The 23,254-nt window shown below is 32.0% G+C and overlaps 2 protein-coding genes across 3 annotated transcripts; one reads left to right on the top strand and one right to left on the bottom strand.

Annotated features, from left to right (window-relative positions):
* The first annotated feature begins 275 nt into the window (after positions 1-275).
* LOC111688353 (zinc finger matrin-type protein CG9776) lies at positions 276-10,432 on the top strand. Of its 2 annotated transcripts, none has more exons than XM_046945758.1 (11): positions 276-345; positions 443-716; positions 775-1,452; positions 1,521-1,733; positions 2,055-2,242; positions 3,117-3,604; positions 6,627-6,801; positions 6,876-7,043; positions 7,108-8,884; positions 9,537-10,122; positions 10,245-10,432. In XM_046945758.1, exons 2-11 carry the CDS (start codon positions 611-613, stop codon positions 10,249-10,251), a joined length of 4,386 nt encoding a protein of 1,461 aa, XP_046801714.1. In that variant the 5' UTR covers positions 276-345; positions 443-610; the 3' UTR covers positions 10,252-10,432. The 2 variants fall into 2 exon arrangements, with proteins under 2 accessions (XP_046801714.1, XP_046801715.1); XM_046945759.1 differs by having other exon boundaries at positions 278-345; positions 493-716.
* Positions 10,433-13,087: 2,655 nt separating this feature from the next.
* LOC111688354 (protein suppressor of sable) lies at positions 13,088-21,050 on the bottom strand. The gene is made up of 5 exons (XM_046945957.1): positions 20,411-21,050; positions 16,829-18,162; positions 16,555-16,766; positions 16,383-16,489; positions 13,088-15,052 (listed from the first exon to the last, which is right to left on the bottom strand). Exons 1-5 carry the CDS (start codon positions 20,960-20,962, stop codon positions 13,253-13,255), a joined length of 4,005 nt encoding a protein of 1,334 aa, XP_046801913.1. The 5' UTR covers positions 20,963-21,050; the 3' UTR covers positions 13,088-13,252.
* Between the last annotated feature and the right edge of the window lie 2,204 nt (positions 21,051-23,254).

The following is a 23,254-nucleotide window of genomic DNA, read 5'->3' as shown; positions in this document are numbered from 1 at the left end:
TTTTTCCTAAACAAAGTTGTATTTTTTGGGTTTATTTTTTAATTAAACAATTTAATTAAAAAAACTTATTTTTAAAGTCTTTAAATTAAAAAATATAATTACTTATTTCTAAATTTTCAATTTTAAAATAGTTTTTTTTGTAGTTTTTGTTGTTTGTTTTTATATATTACTTAATTTTTTTTTATAAATTTTTATATATTACTTAATTTTTTTTTATAAATATAAGTTAATATGGCATCTCTTGCTTTTAACTGTTTTAAGTAAACATATGGCAGCACTTTGTTTACAACTGCAGCTAACTTCACTTCATTGCAAAAAAAAAACTAGAAAATTGTGCAGGTTTTTGTAAGTCATGGAAAGAAAATTGATTTTAAATTATTAAAATTAGTATTTAAATTTATAATTTTTTATGTTATTTTTATAAAACTATATAATTTAATAGATTAACTATAATATTTTTATAAAAAATATTAATTTCAACCTAAATAAAAGTGTTTTATAAGCCAAAGAAAGAAAAAAAGCCAACTACTGACGCCAACCAGCTGCCGGTAAAGGCAGAGAAGAAAAAAAGTCTCAAAACAAAAAAAAGGAGCAGTTCTAGACTCACATAATGGAGGAAGAGTTAATTTTAAAACAACCTACCGATAGACGTTTGGGAGACAACAATAGTTTACCGCCAGGACCACCCGGTGCAGAATATGATGTGGAGCCGTTTGGTAAGCAAGAAATCGAATAAAATATTTACAAATGTAAAGAAAATTTTGTATTATTTAGAGACAAGCAAGCCAGCACCCAAGCCGCCTACTATGGAAAAAGAAAATACGGCTTCAGAGCGATCATCCAGAAGACGTTCGCCCTCGGGTAGTCCACCACCGGCACGTAAACGTAAATCTCCTTCACGTGGCAGACGTTCACCCTCACCTCCGTCTCGAGGAGGTAGGGGACGACGTTCTCCCTCCCCTAGGCGCAATCGTTATCGTGACTATTCACCCGATAGACGTCCCCGTTATGGCGGTAGACGTTCACCCGATCGTAGACGTTCTCCACCCAGACGTGGAGGCGGACGTGATCGTTATCGTGGCAGAGGCCGCAGTTCAAGTCGTTCTATAAGTCGCAGTCCTACACCGCCCAGACGTGGTGGTGGTGCTTCGGGACGTTGGTCTCCCAAAAAGAAACCCAATACACCGCCTCAACAGCAAAGCAGTAATCTAACGCGGCAATTATCGCAACCACCACCTACCACTAATCAGCCGCCTCCACAATATGGTGTTATGGCACCACCACCACCTCAACTCTATGGTGAAGCGTATGGACCACCACCTGGTTATCAACAATATGGTGTACCACCTCCTCAAGCGGGTTTTGTACAAAGCAATGATGCTTATGTAGCCATGCAGGCAGCGGGAACAGGATTTAATACAGCCTATCCACCTCCCGGAACCTGGGCTGTGGGTAAGTTAAAGAAATTGAGGGCATTTAAGAAATTTTTTTGAAATTTTTTGTAATTTTTTACTTTAAAGATGCTTATGGTCAACAACAATGGCTGCCACCACCTACCCAAATGCAACAAATGCCAGCACCACAACAACCACCACCACCAGCTCTAGTAGTACAACCTACTACACAAACACAAGTGGCTACAAATGTGCCACCACCAAATGTTACCGCAGCAGTAGTTAACAAACATGCAGAAGATGCTACCGGTCCCTTGGAGCCCAATCCCCAACATGATGGTAAGTTTTTTTTAACAAATTTTCTTATAAACGAGCTAACGACAACAATATTAATTTGAAAAGAAATGGATTTATTAAAAAAAATAAATTGTTGAAAACTTATAAAACAGGACATCCAAAAAACCCAGGAAGACGTTTAAGGTGTAGAGTAAAATTAAGGTGGCTAAAACTCCAAAAATGAAAAAAGAAAAACTTCACTATTTAAAGAAGTTTTAAAGAAAAAGCTTTGTAAATGAAATAATTTTATTGTAAACAATTTATTAAATATTTTATTAATTTAATTTTTTTTTTTATATTTCCAAAACTTCCTGCAAACATTAGCTGTGGCCCAAGAAGCTGAAAATCAACGTGATGAATTGAAAAAGCAACGCACTAGTTATTTGAAAAAGACAACAGTTTTAAAAAAGGAATTGAAAATGTTAAAAGAACAACGTAAAGATCTACACACAGGCGGTGCACCAGCTTCACCCACTACCAAAGGCTTTATAGATGAAAATGAAAAGTTACAGGTATGTTTTTAAAAGGTCTAAACATAAATATTTCATAAAAAGAATTTGAGTTTCTGTTTTGTATTTAAGATCTTTTACATAAACTTGTTGTAAAACTTGTTTTGTTTTTTTTTTTTCATAGTCTTTTTAATTATAAACAATTTTGTATTATTATTTTGTAAAAAAAGAAAAGAAAAATGTTATAAAATTATAAATTTTTTCCTTTTCTCTTAACGAATGGTAAATAAATAATTAAATTTTTCTTTAGCTTATTGAAACTACTACAAATGTTGTTGTAATAAATGCATACATCATAAAAATTTAAAAAAAAAGCAAACAAAAAACAAAATAAAGAAAAAAATAAAAGGCGACAGAGAGAGAAAAAAAGAAAAGCAAATGTTTTGCAACATGCGTGCGTGTCCACTTCCTCTCCAAATTAAAGTTATCTACTTCATCTAACAACACACACTATACTAAAGGCCAGCTCAACATTATAAATGTATTTGATTTTGTAAAAAATTATAATTATTATGTTTAATTTGTTTTTTTTGAAATGGAAATTGTAAATTAGGTTTTTTGTTTTTGTTTTTCACTTAATATTAAGTATTTTGTTTATAAATTGTAATTGTAAAAATCTAAAACTTAAGTCTAACGAGAGGAAGCTTTCCCAGGCAAAGGATTATAAGATGACTGGTGACTTTAAGCTGCTCGGCTTTAGCTACGTACTTAACTTAAACAGGACTAAGATGATGATGATGATGATCACCATATTTTTTCTCATCTACGTACCAACAACAAGCATAAATAAAATATTAATTATTTCAAATCTTAAGTTTAAAGAAATTAATCTATTTTTTTTCTTTCTCTTTCTCTTCTTTTTTTCATACAATTTTAGAATCAAATTCAAAAGAAATTAAGTACCATTGAAAATGTTATCGATATGTTAACTGGTATAATTGGTGAAGAAAATCTCGATAAAGATGATGAACCTTTAGATGATGATGATGATATTATTTTAAAAGAAGCAGCTTTATCATCAATACAAAAATCTCATAGTGTTGGTGGTGGTGGTGGTGGTGGTGGTGGTGGTGTTAGTGAACGTACTAGTGGCTCTAGTCAAAATTCTAATACATTAAATACATCTAATAAGAAAAAAACTAGAAGTTCTTCATCATCTTCAGATAGTTCTTCAGCTACGACATCATCATCATCATCGGATTCTTCATCTTCGTCGGAAACAGAACAAGCTGTTAATAAAAATGATGATGATGATGATAATGAGGAAGATGATGATAGTTCACCGGAACGTTTAAAGAAAAAAGTTATTGAATCTATGAAGAATAAGGATAAAGATATAACACGCTCTAAACAAGATCTTAAGGGGTAAGAGGAAAAATTTTCTTTAATTAACTTTATTATATATATATTTTTAAGACTAAACTAGTGTCAGAAAATGTCATTTTAATTAGAAGGTAAGTATGCATTAAACGAGTTTCCATCATATCAATGTTAATAGTTCCAGAAATCTAGTCTGTTGTGTTGTAGTTTTCAGTATTGTTATAATTAAAAAATATCATTACAATATGAGGGAGAGAGCGAGAGAGAGAGAGAGTGATCGAACTGTAAAGCACAACTTCTTAATTGCCTTTTTTTGGAAAGAGATCAGACATTAAGGGGATAAAGGTTGATGAGTTCTAAAACATTTCATAAAAGATTCTATGTCGTTTTGTTGATAGAGAGCGATCGAACGATCGTTCGATCAAACGGTTGCTTATATCTTCTAAACAGTTGTTCTCATTAGACACTTGTATTCTGGCCTATTCTGAATAATAAATTCCACAGAGAGTTTGTTGCCTCTCCTATACATAAAGCTTGCAAAAAGGGAATAAACTCCCGGGGAGTTTGTTGTCTCTCCTATACATAAAACTTGCAAAAAGGGAATAAACTCCCAGTTAATTATTGTTCATAATTGGCCAGATAGAAATTTTGAAGTCTGATTTCTCCACTTGTACACTATTTTGATTATATGATGTACTAAAATATGTCCATGTTGAAAGATGAGACAGAAAGTCCGAGTTGTAAACCACAATACATAGGTGCATAACAAAGAACTGCAAAGAGATCGAACAGTAGATTTCTCTCTTTTTTTTTAATTGGACCTAGAAAAATAGCTTGTGGGAAGGAGGATAGAGAGATTAGTGTTTGTGGATATTTGATTTAAATCTTCTTATATCGAAAGTGCCAGGGAATACTTCTGCAGGAAGTTTATTCCACATACGAAGAGAGCGGCTGAAGAATGAGTTCTTCCTGTAATGTGTTGTGCGGTTCACTGGCCAATCTACAACAAGTGGGTGTGTTCTTGAAAAAAGACATATGTTACGCAAGAATATACGGGTATCGGGAACATGTTTTCCCCAATTTCAAAAGAACACATTCCATTGTAGTATCGATAGAACAGTGAAATACATTCCACATGGCGATGGTGCCAAAGCAGGACAATTACAGAGAAGATGAGTAATAGTGCCTTCTTCATACTCATTTTAACAACTCCTACAGAAGTCTTTGAACGAGAGATCAATGCGTCTAGCATGGTTACCAAATTTTGCAGTGGCCAGTAACAATCGATATCAGCCTAGACCTAGTTGTGGTCTTAGGAGACCCAGAGGATATCTGGACCTGTATAGATTCATTTGTGGCCACAGTGCTCTGGATATTGATCACATGTGTTCACCCGACCATTTGTCTCGAGTGATGGAGAGGCAGTTTTCAGTAATCTGCCACTTTGACGCTCTCTTTATCGCGGAGATTTCAGCCTGAAGAATGTTAAATTCATCATTGAGTGGGGAAGAGAGTTTTTTTTTATACCAAATCATTCAATGAAGATGCCTGCAACAATTGCTTTCGTATACAAATGCAAGCAGATATTCGGCGGAGGGATAGATTTAAATGTTTTAAGATTACAACCTAATATATGATCTGTCGCTAACATATGATCAATTAAGACAATCTCTCTCCGAAGAAATGCAGTTTTTTTTTGATAAAAACTACATCACATTGTAATAAGCCCAATCTGGATAATATTTTCATCTCTTTGCCATCCGACCCCTTTTAAAGTCAACTAGTCGATCTTTCTTAAATACAAATATCGATCATAATTACAACTTTTGATCAAAATTAACCACAAGAAGTGGAGATAAAAGTACGAAAAACTCTTGGCCATAAGTGGTAAACAACTGTTCAAAGAATTTCCAATGACAAATAGAATCTATCTGATCGCAGTTGCCTAAGGTACGATCTAACTAAATCTAACTCTTACAGTGATCATTCTCAAATACAACACATGATCACAAGAAAAATAAGACACCAAACCTTCTTCAACTTGTAATCAAAATAAACCACAAGAAGTGGAGATAAGAGTATGAAAACTGTGATCAATGTTGGCCATAAGCGGTAAACAACTGTTCGAAGAGTTTCCAATGACAAATAGAATCTCTCTGATCGCAGTAGCCTAAGGTATGATCTAACTAAATGCTCTTAATCTACTGTTAGATATCTCTTTCCCACACAATATAGGTTGTATGCAGCAGCCCATAGTAATGCACAGATTGTGGTTTACAGTGATCTTTCTCAAATACAACATGTGATCACAATAATACTCAAAAAGTGGAGATATAGAGATCAGACTTCAAACATTCTGTGAGTATCTAAAGTGTACACAAATTTATTATCAAAATTGTACACACATTTTGAGATCTTTCTTTCTCTCTCTCTCTCTCTCTCTCTCTCCAAATTGACAAACAGTCTATGAAAAGTTTTCACCGTTTGATCTCATCATTCATCATCCTTAAACTACCAGTTGTCTAATGTCTGATCTTTTTTCAATGAAAGCACTATAACTTTTAAACAAACACTCAATATCTCATGAGTGTTATTGGTCTTTCGTCACAAATAAAATCTTTGTAAACGAGAATGAAGACAGTCGTCTCTCTAGTGTCCCCTTTGTAAGCGAGAGCGGAGGCAATCGTCTTTTTACTGTCGCTTTGTAGGGTGTAGAGTGACGATTGACTTCCTCGTAGGACAAGCCCATGTTAAAATGATTGGTCACCTGAGTAGTCTGGTGGCTAGGGGCCACCACAAGTGATAGGTTAAGTGGTCAGTTCGGGACTGTCCGGACGAACTGCTGGGGAACATTTTCTTTAGTTTTCTATGTGTGCAGCTTTCTTTTAGACCAAGTTTATCATGAAATTTAGACAAAATGAATGATTTCCTTTAGATCTCTGGATTAAATTCACCAGCGTTAAAGATTTCTATTAAATTAAACTAAAACCACGGAAAGTATTTCTAAATATTCCCAAAAAAATATACGCAATTCAAAAGAAAAACATTTCAACATTTTTCTTTGCAGACCCAATAAAAAAGAACGTTTCAATTATGTCTTCTATGATCCCGAAATGCATTGGTGTCAGACATGTAATGTCTTTCCCAAAACAGCTAAAGATTATCTTAATCATTTGCATACAAAAAATCATATGGATAGAGAAAGTATTGAAACACCCTGGCATACAGATATGATAACAGATGTAAGTATAAAATGAATTCCTTTTGCTTAACAACTAAATAAGAGAAAAAAATTTTGTTATTTCTTTCCTTTTAGCAATTTCCTACATATGAAAATGCTCCTACCAAGAGAACACCCATAAGAGGTTTAACTTTCTTTGTACCAGCGACAGCATGGTTTTGTAAATTATGTAATATATGGATGGGTGACTTACACTGTGCTTCGACACACTTGAAATCACAATTGCATGCCAATCGTTATAATGTAAGTTGGAAAAGATTTAAGAGATTTCCTTGGAATTATATATGATTTTCATTAATTTCTCTAGGCCTTCTTAGAGGAGAATCCTCACTACGAAGTCAATTGGTTGGCTGATCGTCAAATTGTCTTGAATGAACAAAAATCTACACCTTTGCCGCAGCAAATCACTTCTGTTTCTACTACGGCTGCTGAGCGCAAGAAAAGCAAAAAGGATGATGATAAAACTAATAAGAAACGTAAAAAGAAAAGTGATAAGAAACAGAAAAAGAAGAAAAAGAAATCAAATAAAAAACGCAAGAAGGATAGTGATAGTAGTTCATCGTCGAGCAGTGATTCCTCATCCTCTACGGATAGTGATGAACCGAAAAAGAAAAAAATTCCCCCCGTAACGGTGGCCGATCTAGATAATCCCAATCCAGCAGTATCGATACGACTATCAATGCGTAAACAGGAAAATATTAAAAATGAAGAAGAACAGGCACCACCACCGCCTCAATTGAAAATGAAACAACAATCACCGGCTACTCAGCCGCCAGCTGGAGGTAAATGGACTGTAGTACAGGAGGGTGTACGCAATAAAGATGGTGAAAAGCCTCAAGATGCCGATGATTCGATAATACAACAATGGAATACCGTGCAACCGGTAATAAGTGAAAGTGAAAAGAAACTATTGGAACAGTTGAAGGGAAAATTGAAAAATAAATCAAAGGATGAACAACAAAGTCGCAGTTCAACGGCTCAGAGAGTAGAAAGTGAAAATCGTGACAGAGATAGAGAACGTGATAAGGCAGTCGAACGGGCTGGCGGTGAAAACAGAAGTGAACGTTCCGATCGAAGAGACAGAGATGGTGGCAGAGATCGTGAGCGGGACAGGACCAGAGATGATAGACGTACCAGTAGACGTTCACGCACCCGTAGTCCTACACGCAGTCGTAGCCGTGGACGTGATTATCGCCGTAATGTTAGACGTTCTCGTTCTCGCAGTCGAGGACGTATGTCACCACGCAGTTGGCGTAATCGTAATAGACGTAATGATCGTTCACGTTCCCGTTCTTTACGTAGACGTACACGTTCTCCTTATGATCGTCGCAGACGTTCTTCTCGTTCTCGCTCACGTTCTGGTGGCAGCAGTCGTGTTGAGAAACCCGTAGTAAGACCCGCTGAGTTTAGACCTCGAGTACCGGAAAAAGACAAGGAAAAGGATAAGAAATCATCAGATAATAAAGATAAAAAAGATAAACCCAAACCTAAAAGCTCCAGTTCATCATCGACAAGTGCCGCTTCGGCAGCAGGAGGTAAAAAACTACCGTTTATAGGTAAAATGCCGGTATTTAAGAAACAAACCTCAGGGGCTGGCGGTGAAATGGGTGATAAAACTACTATGGATGCACAACAACAGCAACAACAAGCCGCCGGTTATATGTACACTATGGATGCTAGCGGCGGAGCCTTTGGTCGTCCACCCGCACCTACAGCTGCACAAATACAAATGGCCATGATGGAAGATGCTTACGGTAATGCACCACCTTTTCATCCTGATGCCGGTATGATGGTCGACTATGATGATCTTATGCCCGATCCTGTACAATTTGTTAATATAATGGGTCAAGCACCACCACCGCCTCCACCACAAGAGGCTGAAGATGATAAAGATATGTTACCGCCCGGTATAGATGTAGAAGAATCAGAAGAGTTTGTACCCAAACCAATAACAGAAGCGCCACCGCCTGGTAAGGGACCATTGCCTAAAGACTTGGAAGATGCTTTGAATATTATATTCCCCGGCGAAAAGAAACCCGGTGAGGAGAGTGACAATGAGGAGGAGGAGAAGAATAAAACTAAAGGTGAGCAAATATAGCAATTTTTAATTGTTTTTTGTTTTAATTGTTTTTTGTTTAAGATTTGTTTAGAATTGAAAATTTTTGCTAAACTTTCATTATCCTAGTTTAACTAAACTCGCTTAATCCAAGTTTAACTAACCAAAATCAAATTTTTAGATTTAACATGAGCTTTTAAACATCAAATAAAGCTTTTTTTTCATTTTGTGACCATATTTTTGTGTTTTTAGCAAAATTTTTTGTGAAAATGTGGCAACATCAAAAATTTGTTTTTACTAATTTAAATGTTTTTTGTTTAAGATTTGTTTAGAAGCATTCAAATTAGTTAAACTTTCATTTTCCTGGTTTAACTAAACTCGCTTAATCGAAGTTTAACTAACCAAAATCAAATTTTAAGATTTTAAATGAGCTTTTAAACATCAAATGAAGCTTTTTTTAATTTTGTGTCCGTTTGCTTGTGTTTTTAGTAAAATTTTTTGTGAAAATGTGGCAACATCAAAAATTTCTTTTCACTAAATTATTAGTTTTTTGTTTAAGAGTTGTTTCGAAGTGAAAAATTTAGCTAAACTTGCATTTTCCTAGTTTAACTAAACTCGCTTAAACAAAGTTTAAGTTTTCAAATGCTTTTTTTTCAAAATTTTTCTTTCTTTTTTTCCAGGCGAAACTCAAATTATCAATGACGAGGCTGTCATGCAGCCCGAAGAATTAGCCAAAGATGGCATACATTTAGTAACATTCGAAGAGACTTCTCAGTTGGGCTTAGACGAGGCCTCACAAATGTCCATGAATGAACCGTTAGTATTCAATAGGCCACCCTCTAATCCCACAGCCGCTAATGCGACCCTTATCAGCAATGCTGATATGGAACTAGAAGATGATAATTCACAAAATCAATTAGATACACAGCCACCACCACCAGCTCCCCCCCACATTGAACCAATCCCTAAAGTCAGCGAAATTTCAGTACCTAGTCCACAAACTACAGCAGAAACTGACAAAGAGCAAACAATAGAAATGCCTGATATACCCATACCCCCGGAAATAGTAAACAGTAAACATGAGAAAATTCCAGAAATTCCACAACAAGTGGAACAACAAATAACCACTAATACAGACATTGATTTAGCCGATATTCCTCAACCACCAGCCTCGCCCACAGAAAGCGAAAAGAATCGTCGCCAAGAGGAATTAGATGATTTGGCCATGCTGGGCATTGATGCTGATGATATGGCGGCACAATGTATGTGAGTTTAAAATAAAACTTATTTTATTTAAAAACTTAATAACAAATTGTTAACAATTTTCTTTTATAATTTTTAAACTTTATTATTATTATTAATTTTTTTCCTCTTCCAAAAAACAAAAGAGAATAATGAATGAATTAAATGAAAAAACAAAAACAAAACTTGCAAACATTCTAAATATTTAACTAACTAATTGCCTACAACAAACATGATTTAACTTTAACACACACAAACACAAAAAAGTGTTTTAATTATATTTTAATTAAAATAAAACATTTAAATGTAAAACATATTGAATTAAAATTCAAAATTCTTTAAAAAAATTAAGCAATTACAAAGAAAAACAACAATAAATATAAAATGGACTTTTTTTCTTAAAAAGGAAATTAAAAAAAAAAGGATTTTTTGTTAAAAAACCAACCGATAAAGGAAAAATTAATCTTTCAGGATAAAATTGATCACAAAAACCGGTAAATTTTGAAGATTAAACAAATTTTTGATTGTAAAAATGGTTACAAACACAAGTGAAATCCTAAACTGTAATTTTTATGACTTAAACTTCGTAAAAGCGAGTTTAGTTAAACTTGAAAATTGGAAGATTAACTAAATTTGTTAGTGCTAAAGAAATGTACAGCAATAAACAATTAATTTCCAGTATAAATTTTTTTAGTGTTGCCATATTTTTCTCAAAAATTTTCTTAAAAACTAGTAAAACGTCAAAATAAAACAAACATGAAACAAGATTTAAGGATAAAGGAATGTTTAAAAACTGAATGCATGATTTTAATGGCTTAAACTTCGAAAAAGTGAGTTTAGTTAAACTTGGAAATTGGAAGGTTAACTAAATTTGTTAGTGCTAAAGAAATGTACGACAGTAAACAATTAATTTCTAGTATACATTTTTTAGTGTTGCCATATTTTTCCTCAAAATTTTTTTTTAAAAACTAGTGAAACGTCAAAATAAAACAAAAATGAAACAAGATTTAAGGATAAAGGAAAGTTTTAAAACTGAAAACATGATTTTTATGGCTTAAACTTCGTTAAAGTGAGTTTAGTTAAACTTGGAAATTGAAAGTTTAACTAAATTTGATAGTGCTAAACAAATGTACGACAGTAAACAATTAATTTCCAGTATAAATTTTTTAGTGTTGCCATATTTTTCTCAAAATTTTTCTTAAAAACTAGAAAAACGTTAAAATAAAACAGAAATAATACAAGATTTAAGGATAAAGGAAAGTTTTAAAACTGAAAACATGATTTTTATGATTTAAACTTCGTAAAAGCGAGTTTAGTTAAACTTGGAAATTGGAAGGTTAACTAAATTTGTTAGTGCTAAGGAAATGTAGGGCAATAAACAATTAATTTCTAGTGTAAATTTTTTTAGTGTTGCCATATTTTTCTCAAAAAATTTCTTAAAAACTAGTAAAACGTCAAAAATAAAACAAAAATGAAACAAGATTTATGGACAAAGAAATGTTTAAGAACTGAATGCATGATTTTTATGGCTTAAACTTCGTAAAAGTGAGTTTAGTTAAACTTGGAAATTGGAAGGTTAACTAAATTTGATAGTGGTAAACAAATGTACGACAGTAAACAATCAATTTCCAGTATAAATTTTTTTAGTGTTGCCATATTTTTCTCAAAAATTTTCTTAAAAACTAGTTAAACGTTAAAATAAAACAAAAATAAAACAAGATTTATGGATAAAGGAAAGTTTATAAACTGAATATATGATCTTTATGGCTTAAACTTCGTTAGAGTGAGTTTAGTTTAACTTGGTTTGGATGGTGTTGCCATATTTTTGTTAGAAATTTAAGAATTTTGTTTTTTAAATGATTTAAATTATAAAATGTTGTCATTTTAGTTCTTTTGGTTCTTGCTAGCATTTAAAAATTTACTTTTCAAGTCTTAAACTTGAGTTAACCAAGATTAGTTAAACTTGAAAAATGAGAGTTTAACTAAAATTAAAGCGTTTTAATGGTGTGCAATTAAAAGCCTATTAATTTTATGCAAAAATTTTGGACGGTGTTGCCATATTTCCGCAGAAATTTAATAATTTTGCTTAAAAATGATTCAAATTAAAAAATTTTGTCATTTTATGTCTTTAGGCTCTTGCTAGCATTTAAAAATTCACTTTTCAAGTCTTAAACTTTCGTTAACCAAGATTAGTTAAACTTGGAAAATGAGAGTTTAGCTAAAATTAAAGCTCTTTACTGGTATGCAATTAAAAGCCTATTAATTTTATGCAAAAATTTTGGGCGGCGTTGCCATATTTTTGTTAGAAATTTAAGATTTTTTTAAAAACTTTATGCAAAATACAAAATTTAGACATTTTAGTTCTTGTAGTTCTTGTTAGCATCTAAAAATTCACTTTTCAAGTCTTAAACTTGAGTTAACCAAGGTTAGTTAAACTTGGAAAATGAGAGTTTAACTAAATTTTTAGCCTTTAAATTGTTTATCATTAAATGTTTTTAATTTTTGTGTTAAAATTTTTTTGATGTTGCCATATTTTTGGCAGAAAATTCACTAAAATAAAAAAACACGTTTTTTAATTTTTTTAATTAATTTTTTTTATTATTTTCATTAACTTGTATTGAAAAATTACCCTTAAAATATTTAAAGATAATTTAAAGTATTTTATTATTAAAACTATTTAATTTCCACTCACATATTTGGTGATACTATGCCTTATATATTATAAATGAAGAAAAAGGAAAAAAAAACAACAATAAATGATGTAATTTACAAGAGTCTTTTTTTTTTGTTTGTTTTGTTATTGTTTGGTTTGTAATGAATGCAAAACTTTTAATTAAAAACTAACAAAAGAAAGAAAACAAAAGAATAAATGTTAAAAGAAATGTAATAATTTAAAACTATTATATAATTTCTAATAGAAAAAAACAAGTCTTATAGGCAAAGATTAGTTTAAAGTTAGATTAGATTCAAATTTATACACATATAAATAGTTAAACTATTTAGAAGCCATTGAAGCAGCTTCTAAAGGAGTAGGAGTTGAAGTAGAGGGCGTAGGTGGAGGCGGAGGTTTTTGTAAGTTTATAGGAGGAGGAGGAGTAGTTGGAGGTGGAGGAGGATCAGGTTCAGGTTTATTGTTAGCATTATAGTCCGTATGCTAAATTTTTCTTCTATTATTACGCTGATTATTACGTTGATTGTTATTGAAATTACGCTGTTGCTGTTGTTGCTGCATATTGGGTCCCATGCCCATGTTAGGACCAAAATTCGGTCCAAAGGGACCACCTAAAAGATTAGGATTTGCCAAGAAATTGGGATTTATATTCAAAGGATTGGCAAAAGGATTTAGAGGATTACCCTGGCCAGCCGGAGCCATACCCAATAGAGAGGGACGGGCAAAACCTTGCACCTGCATGGGTGGTCTTTGAAACATGGGTCCCAAGGCAATGGGCGGTGGTCCCTGAGCCACTACCATGGGTGGTGGTGCTCTCAGGAAATCTAAGGCAGGATTATTTTGTTGCATACCACCCGGACCCACATTCGGGGGAGGTTGAGACATATTGGGTAAATTTATATTAGACTTTAGATTACCCGCACCCATCATATCTGATCCAGAGTCCATTAACTCTTCATTATCATTATCTATGTGAGCCACCTCACCATTATCATCGATATAAATGCCCAAATTGGTTAAGATCTGTTGCAGTGTCTGGTTATTAACTATAAACGAAATGTCAAAGATTTTATTGGGCGAAGGATCCTGATGAAACTTTTTCAATTCCGTAGAAACCAAGGCCAGCTGTTGATTAACCATTATTTTGAATTTGGAATTAAGATTCTTATACCATTCGGATTTTTGCAAAAGATTACGTATTTCTACATTTTGTTTTTGTCCCCCAGCAGCATTAGAACTGCCACTAGCAATGGAGTTGGAATTTGAGGCATTGGCCGTGGCAGCACTGCGTGGATCTTGACGTCTGGGATCGGAACGGGGATCTGTACGTGTTTCTGTTCTTGTCTCACTTCTAGGATCTGTTCTAGTCTCCGCTGCTGCCGCCGCTCTAGGATCTCCTCGTGGATCCGCCCGGCTTTTGGGTTTTTCCTCTACTTCCCTATTAGCAGGAGGTGTATAGTATTTAGGTGAGGCTTCTTCCGACTCCGAGGGTGAGGCTATACTACTGCTGTGGCTCGTCTTGCGCACTTTTCTACTTAAAGCCGCTGAAGTTTTCGATTGTGACAGCTCTGGCAAACCCAAAATTCGCCGCAGTCTAGGATCGGTAGCATGATCCGATTTAAAATGCTGTCTCAGTTCTACATACACCGGACGCGGCACATCCACTTCATACACTTTATACGTAATGGGCAAGTGTGAGGTTATAGAACCATCTATTTCTGTGGCTGGTGTATAATTGGTCATGGGCTGGAAGGGTAAACGCAAGTCTATATCACTAGCTGAGGCATCGGCACCCAAGCCAGCCGGTAAAAATCTCATATCTTTATCCATTTTAGTCTTTAAGGCTCTCTGTTCGTCTTCCTCGGCAAAACGTGAGCTAAAATCATACATTGTGCTGCGCTCGTAGACCACATCCTTGATCTGGCACTCTTCGGCGCCCAGTGAGGCCAAAGGCTGTGGCGATTGTGAGGCTTCGGGAGTATTTGATTGTGAGCGTGTGGGTGTTCTTGAACGAGAACGACTTTCTCGTGAATATCTTCTTCTTGCCGAAGAGCTATAGAAACCTCCCATTACATCTTGATCTCTCTCATCCTCTGGGCTTCTATCACGAGGACCGCCTAAAAGCTTGTCAGTAGCATGTTTATCATCTCTAGAGTTTGTTCTCTCAGCATCGTAGAGATTGGTATCGGTTTTAAACGGATTGCGAAAGGTTTGTGTTAATCCTGTCATAGCGGGTAGTTGGGCAGCAAAACCATTGTCATACGAGGAGTCGCTGGGTAATTTCTAAAAAAAAAAACAGAAAATAATATAATTTTGTTAAACAAATCATTTAAAAATCGAAAATCTTATTTTGAGAACTTAAACTTGTTTAAACCGGGATTAGTTAAACTTGGAAAACAAGAGTTTACCGGAATTTAACAACTTTAAACGCAACAAACATTTACAACTATTCATTTCATAAGAATTTTTTTTCGTTTTTCCTAAACTTGGTTTAACTAAGGTTTAGTTAAACCTGGAAAATTAGAGATTAAGCAAATTTAACCTTTTTAAATATAACATTAATGAAAGTCTTGTAATTTTAACAAAAAAAAATTTGGTGTTGCCATATTTTTAGCAGAAATTTTTAAAAAAAATTCTTAAATTACACTTTATACCCAAAATCTCATTAATTTCTTACATTTGGCAACATTTCCAATTGAAAAATTAGAATTACAAGTCTTAAACTCGATTTAACTGAGTTTAGTTAAACCTGGAAAATTAAAGTTTAACCAATTTTAACACTTTTAAACTATAGCTAGTGTGAAATGCAATAATTTCCTGTGAAATTTTTTTCAGAGTTGCCATATTTTTGTCAGAAATTTTATTACAAATTTTAAGTTTTCAACTAAAAACACAAAATTTGTCAAATTTTACGTTTAAAGAAAATTTTAAATTATAAAAATAGATTTTCCAGCCTTAATCTTTGTTTAATCGAGTTTAGTTAAACTTGGAAATGGCAAGTTTAACTAAATTTAATACTTGTAAATATTAACTAGTTAAAAAAGAAATAATTTTAAGTCAAAATTTTTTTTCAGAGTTGCCATATTTTTGCTAGTTTTAAAGAGAATTGATTAAAATTTAACTTTAAAACAGAAATTTTGTTTATTTATGGCTTTTGGTAACATAATAAATGTTGATCAACGATTTTGGTACCTTAAACTTGATTTAACTGAGTTTAGTTAAACTTGGAAATTGCAAGTTTAACTAAATTTAATACTTGTAAACATTAACTAGTTAAAAAAGAAATAATTTTATGTCAACATTTTTTTCAGAGTTGCCATATTTTTGCTAGTTATATAGTGAAATTGCTTAAAATTTAACTTTAAAGCAGAAATTTTGTTTATTTATGGCTTTTGGTAACATGATAAATGTTGATCATAGATTTTAATACCTTAAACTTGATTTAACTGAGTTTAGTTAAACTTGGAAATTGCAAGTTTAACTAAATTTAATACTTGTAAACAATAACTAGTTAGAAATGTAATAATTGTATGTTAAATTTTTTTTGAGAGTTGCCATATTTTAGGCAAAAATTTGAAGAAAAAAAAAACGCTAAAATAATAAAAATTTTTACCTTTTCCTGTGTGTCTTGCACCAATGACTCCGTTGATTTATGATGTTCCTCATTATCGGTATTATCATCATCTATAACCAATTGTTCTTCATCTTTTTCATCATCATCTAAAAGAAACAAAAATTTATTTTTTAAAACTTTAAAAAAATCATAAAAATTTTCTTCTACTTACACATATCTCCTCTATCGAAGGAGATATTTGAGTCTTTTAGATATTGTGAATAGTCCACCATAACAACACCACTGCTGCTATTCGAATTGGAAGACGTTAAGACATCCTTATCGGGACCCGCAGCTGATGTAGATGCTGAGCTTGAAGTTGCAACTGTAGTGGTTGATACTGTGGGTAGGAAACGCATGTCTACATCACCATTACTAGAGGAACTGTTAAAGAGGAGAGATAAACTATTAAATTCTCAAGTTTTAAAACTAAACTAACAACTTACCTTGACTCCTTATTAAGATTAGCAAAACTATCAACTGGTTTCGTTGTTGTTGTTGCTGTTGTTTTCAAAGGACTCTGCTGACTTGTACTACTACTAACAGTTGCCGCATTACCTGGCGCCATGCTGCCACCCGTTGTTGTTACTCCCAATTTGGCCATATTAATGGCATTCAATTGAATCTCTGTTATCTCGGCTATTGTTAAGCCAATTTGATTTAGTTGCCCGAATGTTAATTGATTAACCTGTTCCAAATTGACTACACCCAATTGCTGGAGTTTATCTATATGTTCGGCACTTAAAATACCATGAAGATTTTTCAAATCCAAATATGCCGGTGCTGTCTTGGAAGGTGGTTGTATAGACATTTGATTATTGATATTATTCAATGCGGGAGTATTCATATTATCTGCCCATCTGGACTTGCGTTTGTTTTGTTCGCCACCGCCGCCACCTGTTGTCTTATTATTCGCTGTATCCATATTAGGTGGTGGATTTACTACCAAATCCAGTAATGACGGTATACCACTGTTATTGGTATTTTGTTGTTGTTGTTGCTGTTTATTATGATGCTGCTGATCATTGTTGTTATTATTGTTTTTATTATTCATATTATTATTACGACGATTACTGTGTATGGGCAATGAGCTGGCCGTACATGGTGCCCAAACATTTTGCACATTAAATGTACGACACAATTCCTCATGACGTTTAGTCACCATAGCTAGAGAATTCTCTCGCGACAAACGTTTAAAATTGCCCAAAATCTCTTTTGGTGCTGTTTCTAAATGTTTCAACAATATATTCCGTAATTCTTCCGATAATGGTTTGCCGTGAGAGAATTTACATTCCTCCTTCTGTACACATTCCATGCCCAGATAATAGTATTTACAAGGAAAGTCGGCATGCATATACGAGCATTTGTCCTTTTTGGCGCAACATTCCATAAGATAAAATTTACACAATTCCAATTTTCTAGGTTCATTACGATGATCCATCGAATCGCGGCGACTACGTTTATCGTGTCTTTTATCATCTTCACGTTGACGTTTCTCCTTACGTTTACGTGATTCTTTTTTACGTTTACGTCTACGTCTTTCGCTATTGCTATCATCGCCCTCACTGTCATAGCTGTCATAGGAGGAGCCACCCGTATCATCCTCCGAATCATATTGATCTTTATACATATGCATGTTGGTTTGTGTATTTGTTGTTGGTAGGGCTGCCATGGGAGGTGGACTACCGCCTCGTACATTCATCATTTCATATTCATCCATATCGACTTCATCCTCGAGTGGTGGTGGACCCAAGGGATCCGTGGAGTCATAACGTTTTTTCTGGAAACAAAATAAGAACAAACAAGAATAGTTTAAAGGTAAGTTTATGTAGTGAATACTTTAAAACTAAACTTAAAGACTGGACTATGGAATAGACTAAGGACTAGATTAAGAACTAGACCATAGACTACATTACAGACTATAGACTAGACTAAAGAACGAACTAAAGAATTGACTACTGTCAGGATTTGTAGATAACACTATAGACTACGCTATAGACTAGACTAAAGACTATAAATTAGGCTAGATTATAGACTAGACTACAAACTAGTTTATAGACTAGACTGCAAACTAGACTATTTTACAAACTAGACTCAATTATTAAAAACTAGGCTATAGAGAAGACTATAGACTAGACTATAGAGAAGACTATAGACTAGACTATAGAGAAGACTATAGACTAGACTATAGACTAAACTGTAGACTAGACTATAAACTCGACTATAGACTAGATTATAAACTTTACTATAGACTAGACTATGAACTACACTGTAGACTAGACTATAGACTAGAATATAGACTATACTATAGACTAGACTATAAACAAGACTATAAACTAGACTATAAACTAGACAATAGACTAGACTATAGACTAGACTATATACTAGACTATGGACTAGACTGTAGACTAGACTAGAATATAGACTATACTATAGACTAGACTATATACTAGACTATAGACTATACTATAGACTAGACTATAGAATAGATTATAGTCCAGACTATAGACTAGACTATAGAGTAGACTATAGACTAGACTATAGACTACACTATAGACTAGACTATAGACTGGACTATATACTACACTATAGACAAGACTATAGACTGGATTATAGACTAGACTGTAGACTAAACTATAGACTAGATTATAAACTAGACTGTAGACTAAACTATAGACTAGATTATAAACTAGACTATATACTAGACTATACACTAGACTAGACTACAGACTAGACTATAGATTAGATTAGATTATAGACTAGACTATAGACTAAACTATAGACTAGACTATAGACTAAACTATAGACTAGACTATAGACTAAACTATAGACTAGACTATAGAATAGACTAGACTATAGACCAGACTATAGAATAGACTGTAGTCTAGATTACAGATTAGACTATATATTAGACTATAGACTAGACTATATACTAGACTAGACTATAGACTAAACTATAGACTAGATTATAGACTAGACTATAAATTGGACAATAGACTAGACTATAGATTACACTATAGACTACACTATAGACTAGACTATAGACTAGACTATAGACTAGACTATAGACTGGACTATAGACTAGACTATTGACTAGACTATAGACTAGACTATAGACAAGACTATAGACTAGATTATAGACTAGACTATAGACTAGACTATAGATTAAACTATAGACTAGACTATAGACTAGACTATAGACTAGACTTTAGACTAGACTATAGACTAAACTATAGACTAGACTATAGACTAGATTATAGACTAGACTATGGACTAGACTATAGACTAGACTATAGACAAGACTATAGACTAGACTATAGACTAGACTATAGACTAGACTATAGACTAGACTATAGACTAGACTATAGACTAGACTATAGACTAGACTATAGACTAGACTATAGACTAGACTATAGACTAGACTATAGACTAGACTATAGACTAGACTATAGACCAGACTATAGAATAGACTGTAGACTAGACTATAGATTAGACTATAGATTAGACTATAGATTAGACTATAGACTAGACTATATACTAGACTATAAACTAGACTATAGACTAGACTATAGACTAGACTATAGACTAGACTCTATAGTCTAGACTATAGACTAGACTATAGAGTAGACACTAGAATAGACTGTATACTTGATTTGAAACTAGACAAGAGACTTGATTTGAAACTAGACAAGAGACTTGACTAGATTATATACAATTGACTAGACTATGTAGTAGACTACACACTAGACTACAAACTAAAATAAAGAATACACCGTAGATCACGCTATAGACTTAACTATAGACTAGACTATGGACTTGACTATAGACTAGACTATAGACTAGCCTATAGAATAGACGTAGTCTATACTATAGTCTAGACTATAGACTAGACTACAGTAGACTATATTCTAGTATATAGATTTGTCTAGAGTTTAGTCTAGTCTATGAACTAGACTAGATTAAAATAATAAATTTTCAATAAAATCATAAGAAAAAAATCTAAAATTTATTTGCATTTTTTCAATTACCTTCTCCTTACGTTCCTTTTCCTTCTCCTTTTTACGCTTACGTCGACGACTACTCTTACTCTGACCCTGACCCGGTGCTGGCACATCATCTTTTTCATCACCATGCTGTAATTTACTTTCCAATACTTTTGGTATTGTTGGTTCTATACCCTTTTTCTTTAAAGCCATTGCTATGGCATTTTCAATACTACTCGCATGATCATCTTCTATAGGAGTAGGTTTTTTCGATTTTATAAGATTTACATTATTAGATAGTGGTGGTGGTGGTGTGGGTGCTGTATCGCTAGAGGAATCTATGACGGTAACTATTGATGATGTTGTTGTTTCTATATTGTTAGTTGTTGTATTATTGCTAGCGTTTGTATTCTTTTTATTAGTTTTCTTATCATCATTATTAGCTTGCGTAGTGGATACTATAACAACATCTTCATCATCTTTTGCCGCCGTCTCTTCATCACTATCATCGATTTCACCATCTTCTAAGTCCTCATCATCGATGGGAATAACTTCTGTTGTGGCCTTATTTGGCTCATCTGTTTCGATCTGTGACATGTTTTAGGGGTTTTTGTTCTATTTTCTTTTAGTTTTTTCTTTTCTTTAGAAAATTAAGGACATTCTTAATTATCATATAAAAGGAATCCTGCAAATTGAGATAAATAAGAAGGAACATTTTTATAAACAAATGGATTTTTTTTTTTGTATTTTAATTAAATTTTTTAGCATTTTTTTAAGCAAATTTTAAACATTTTCTTTTTAAATTTGATTGAGTTTAGAAAAACATATTTTTCAAGGAAATTTTGAAAACAAAATGGAGAATAATAGTGTTTAAAGTAAAAAAAGAACTTTTACAATAAAAAGGGTTTATAACTGGAAAATTCCCGGGATTTCTGTTTCCAAACTGTTCTACAGAATATAGAAAAGTTTAAACAAAGTTTAAGCTTATGATATCTAGTTTAAAAGGTCTTATTTTTACTAAAAGCATTCATAATGTTAAACATTCATAGCTGCAATAAAGAAATTTATACAAATTTGAGGTTAGATTTCAAAAACAGTAAATGTTAAACAAATGCACAAACTTACATACAAACATATTCTATAGACCACACTATACTTTAGTCTAAAGACCTGACTATGGCCTAGACTATAGTCCAGTCTAAAGTTCACACTATAGCCTAGTCTAGAGTCCAGGCTAAAATCTAGTCTATACTACAGACTATTGTCTTAACTATAGACCAGTCTATACTCCGAACTATAGCCCAGTTTTTAGTTCACACTATTACAGACTAGTCAATAGTCCAGACTATAGTTAAGTCCATATGCCTAAAGGAATATTTCATCCAATTGTTTTAATCAAAGTGATTTTGCACAAAATTGTGAAATTCAATAAACTTTTTCTTAGAATTTCTAAGAAAATATCAATATTTCTTAAAAATATAAACAATTTAATCATTAAATGTTGTTATTTTTTAAAAATCATTAAAAATAATATTAAAAATTAAAATAAAAATAAAAATTCACCCTCATTATGCAATTTTTAATCTTTCAACAAAACGTAAACAAACAATTCTAAAGAACAATTGCCATGACATGGCAACCCTTTCGATAATTTATTCTCTCAATATTCTGAGAGCAAAGAACATGATGTTAAACTACCAAGTTGATTAAGAATAAAAATAAACGGCGTTAACATTAATAACTTAAGTGACAATTAAGCGTTTTTTCTAGCACAAAATAAAGATTTTTAAGAATTTTTGCATTTGTTTGAAATTTTATGTAAAATTTGATAAAAAAATTAAAGAAATAAAAGAAATTAATTTAAATTGGAAAAAATACGTAACATGTAAAGAATTATTAAATTAAAATAAAAATTTTTGGTAGAATTAAACACAAATTTTTTAAATAACTTTAAAAAGAAGTTAATTACTAATACAAATAAAGCTAGAAACATTTAATTAATTGTTATTACAAACTAAAACAAAGTAGATAAAAAATAAATAGAATAAAATAAAAAAACTTAATATAAAAGAAAATAAAAAAAACACAAAAAAAAATCACCAAAATTGTAAAACGTATTTTTTAAAATGAAAATTTTGCAATATTTTGTTATTATTTTTAAAGAAATTTTTGACTAATATTTTAAAATGTTGAAAATTTTAGACCTTAGAGATTTTTAAAAATGTTACAATATTTTAATATTACAAAATTTTAAAAAATTATACTTTGAAATTTTAAAAATTTAAATTTTTAAATATTAAAAAACTAGAATATTTAAAATTTTTAGAAATTTTTAAGATTTTTTTAAAAGAAATTTTTGACAATATTTTAAATGTTTCAAAATTTAACGAAATTTCTATATAAAATTTAATAATTTAAAAAAATATATTTTAAATACAAAAATTTGAACATTTTTGCAATATTTTGAAAATTTTGCATTATTTTGAAAGTTTTGCAAAATTTTTTAATTGTAAAATTTTGGAAAATTATATTTTGAAATTTAAAAAATTTTACAAATATAACGATAACAACTATGTTTAAAATATTGAAAATTTTACGATATTTTAAATATAGAAAATTTTACGATATTTCAAACTATTAAAAATTTTACGTGACTTTAAAATATTAAAAATTTTATATTTTAAAATATTGAACCTTTTACGATATTTCAAAATATTGAAAATTTTACGAGATTTTAAAATATTTTAAAATTTTACGTTATTTTTAAATATAGAAATTTTCACGATATTTCAAACTATTGAAACATTTACGATATTTCAAACTTATTGAAAATTTTACGATATTACAAAATCTTCAAAATTTTACGATATTTTAAAATATTGAACATTT

Source organism: Lucilia cuprina, chromosome 3 (assembly GCF_022045245.1).
Source record: "Lucilia cuprina isolate Lc7/37 chromosome 3, ASM2204524v1, whole genome shotgun sequence".
NCBI lineage: Eukaryota > Metazoa > Arthropoda > Insecta > Diptera > Calliphoridae > Lucilia > Lucilia cuprina.
This window is presented reverse-complemented; position numbering and strand designations above follow the sequence as displayed.

Bases quoted from the DNA above. Each gene is read 5' to 3' on its own strand.
- LOC111688353 (XM_046945758.1), top strand. From the start codon at position 611: ATGGAGGAAGAGTTAATTTTAAAACAACCTACCGATAGACGTTTGGGA. The intron at 717-774 runs GTAAGCAAGAAA...TGTATTATTTAG, and splicing joins ATATGATGTGGAGCCGTTTG to AGACAAGCAAGCCAGCACCC. The intron at 3,605-6,626 runs GTAAGAGGAAAA...TTTTCTTTGCAG, and splicing joins TCTAAACAAGATCTTAAGGG to ACCCAATAAAAAAGAACGTT.
- LOC111688354 (XM_046945957.1), bottom strand. From the start codon at position 20,962: ATGTCACAGATCGAAACAGATGAGCCAAATAAGGCCACAACAGAAGTT. The intron at 18,163-20,410 runs GTAATTGAAAAA...TTTTGTTTCCAG, and splicing joins AAAAGGAACGTAAGGAGAAG to AAAAAACGTTATGACTCCAC. The intron at 16,767-16,828 runs GTAAGTTGTTAG...CCTCTTTAACAG, and splicing joins AATCTTAATAAGGAGTCAAG to TTCCTCTAGTAATGGTGATG.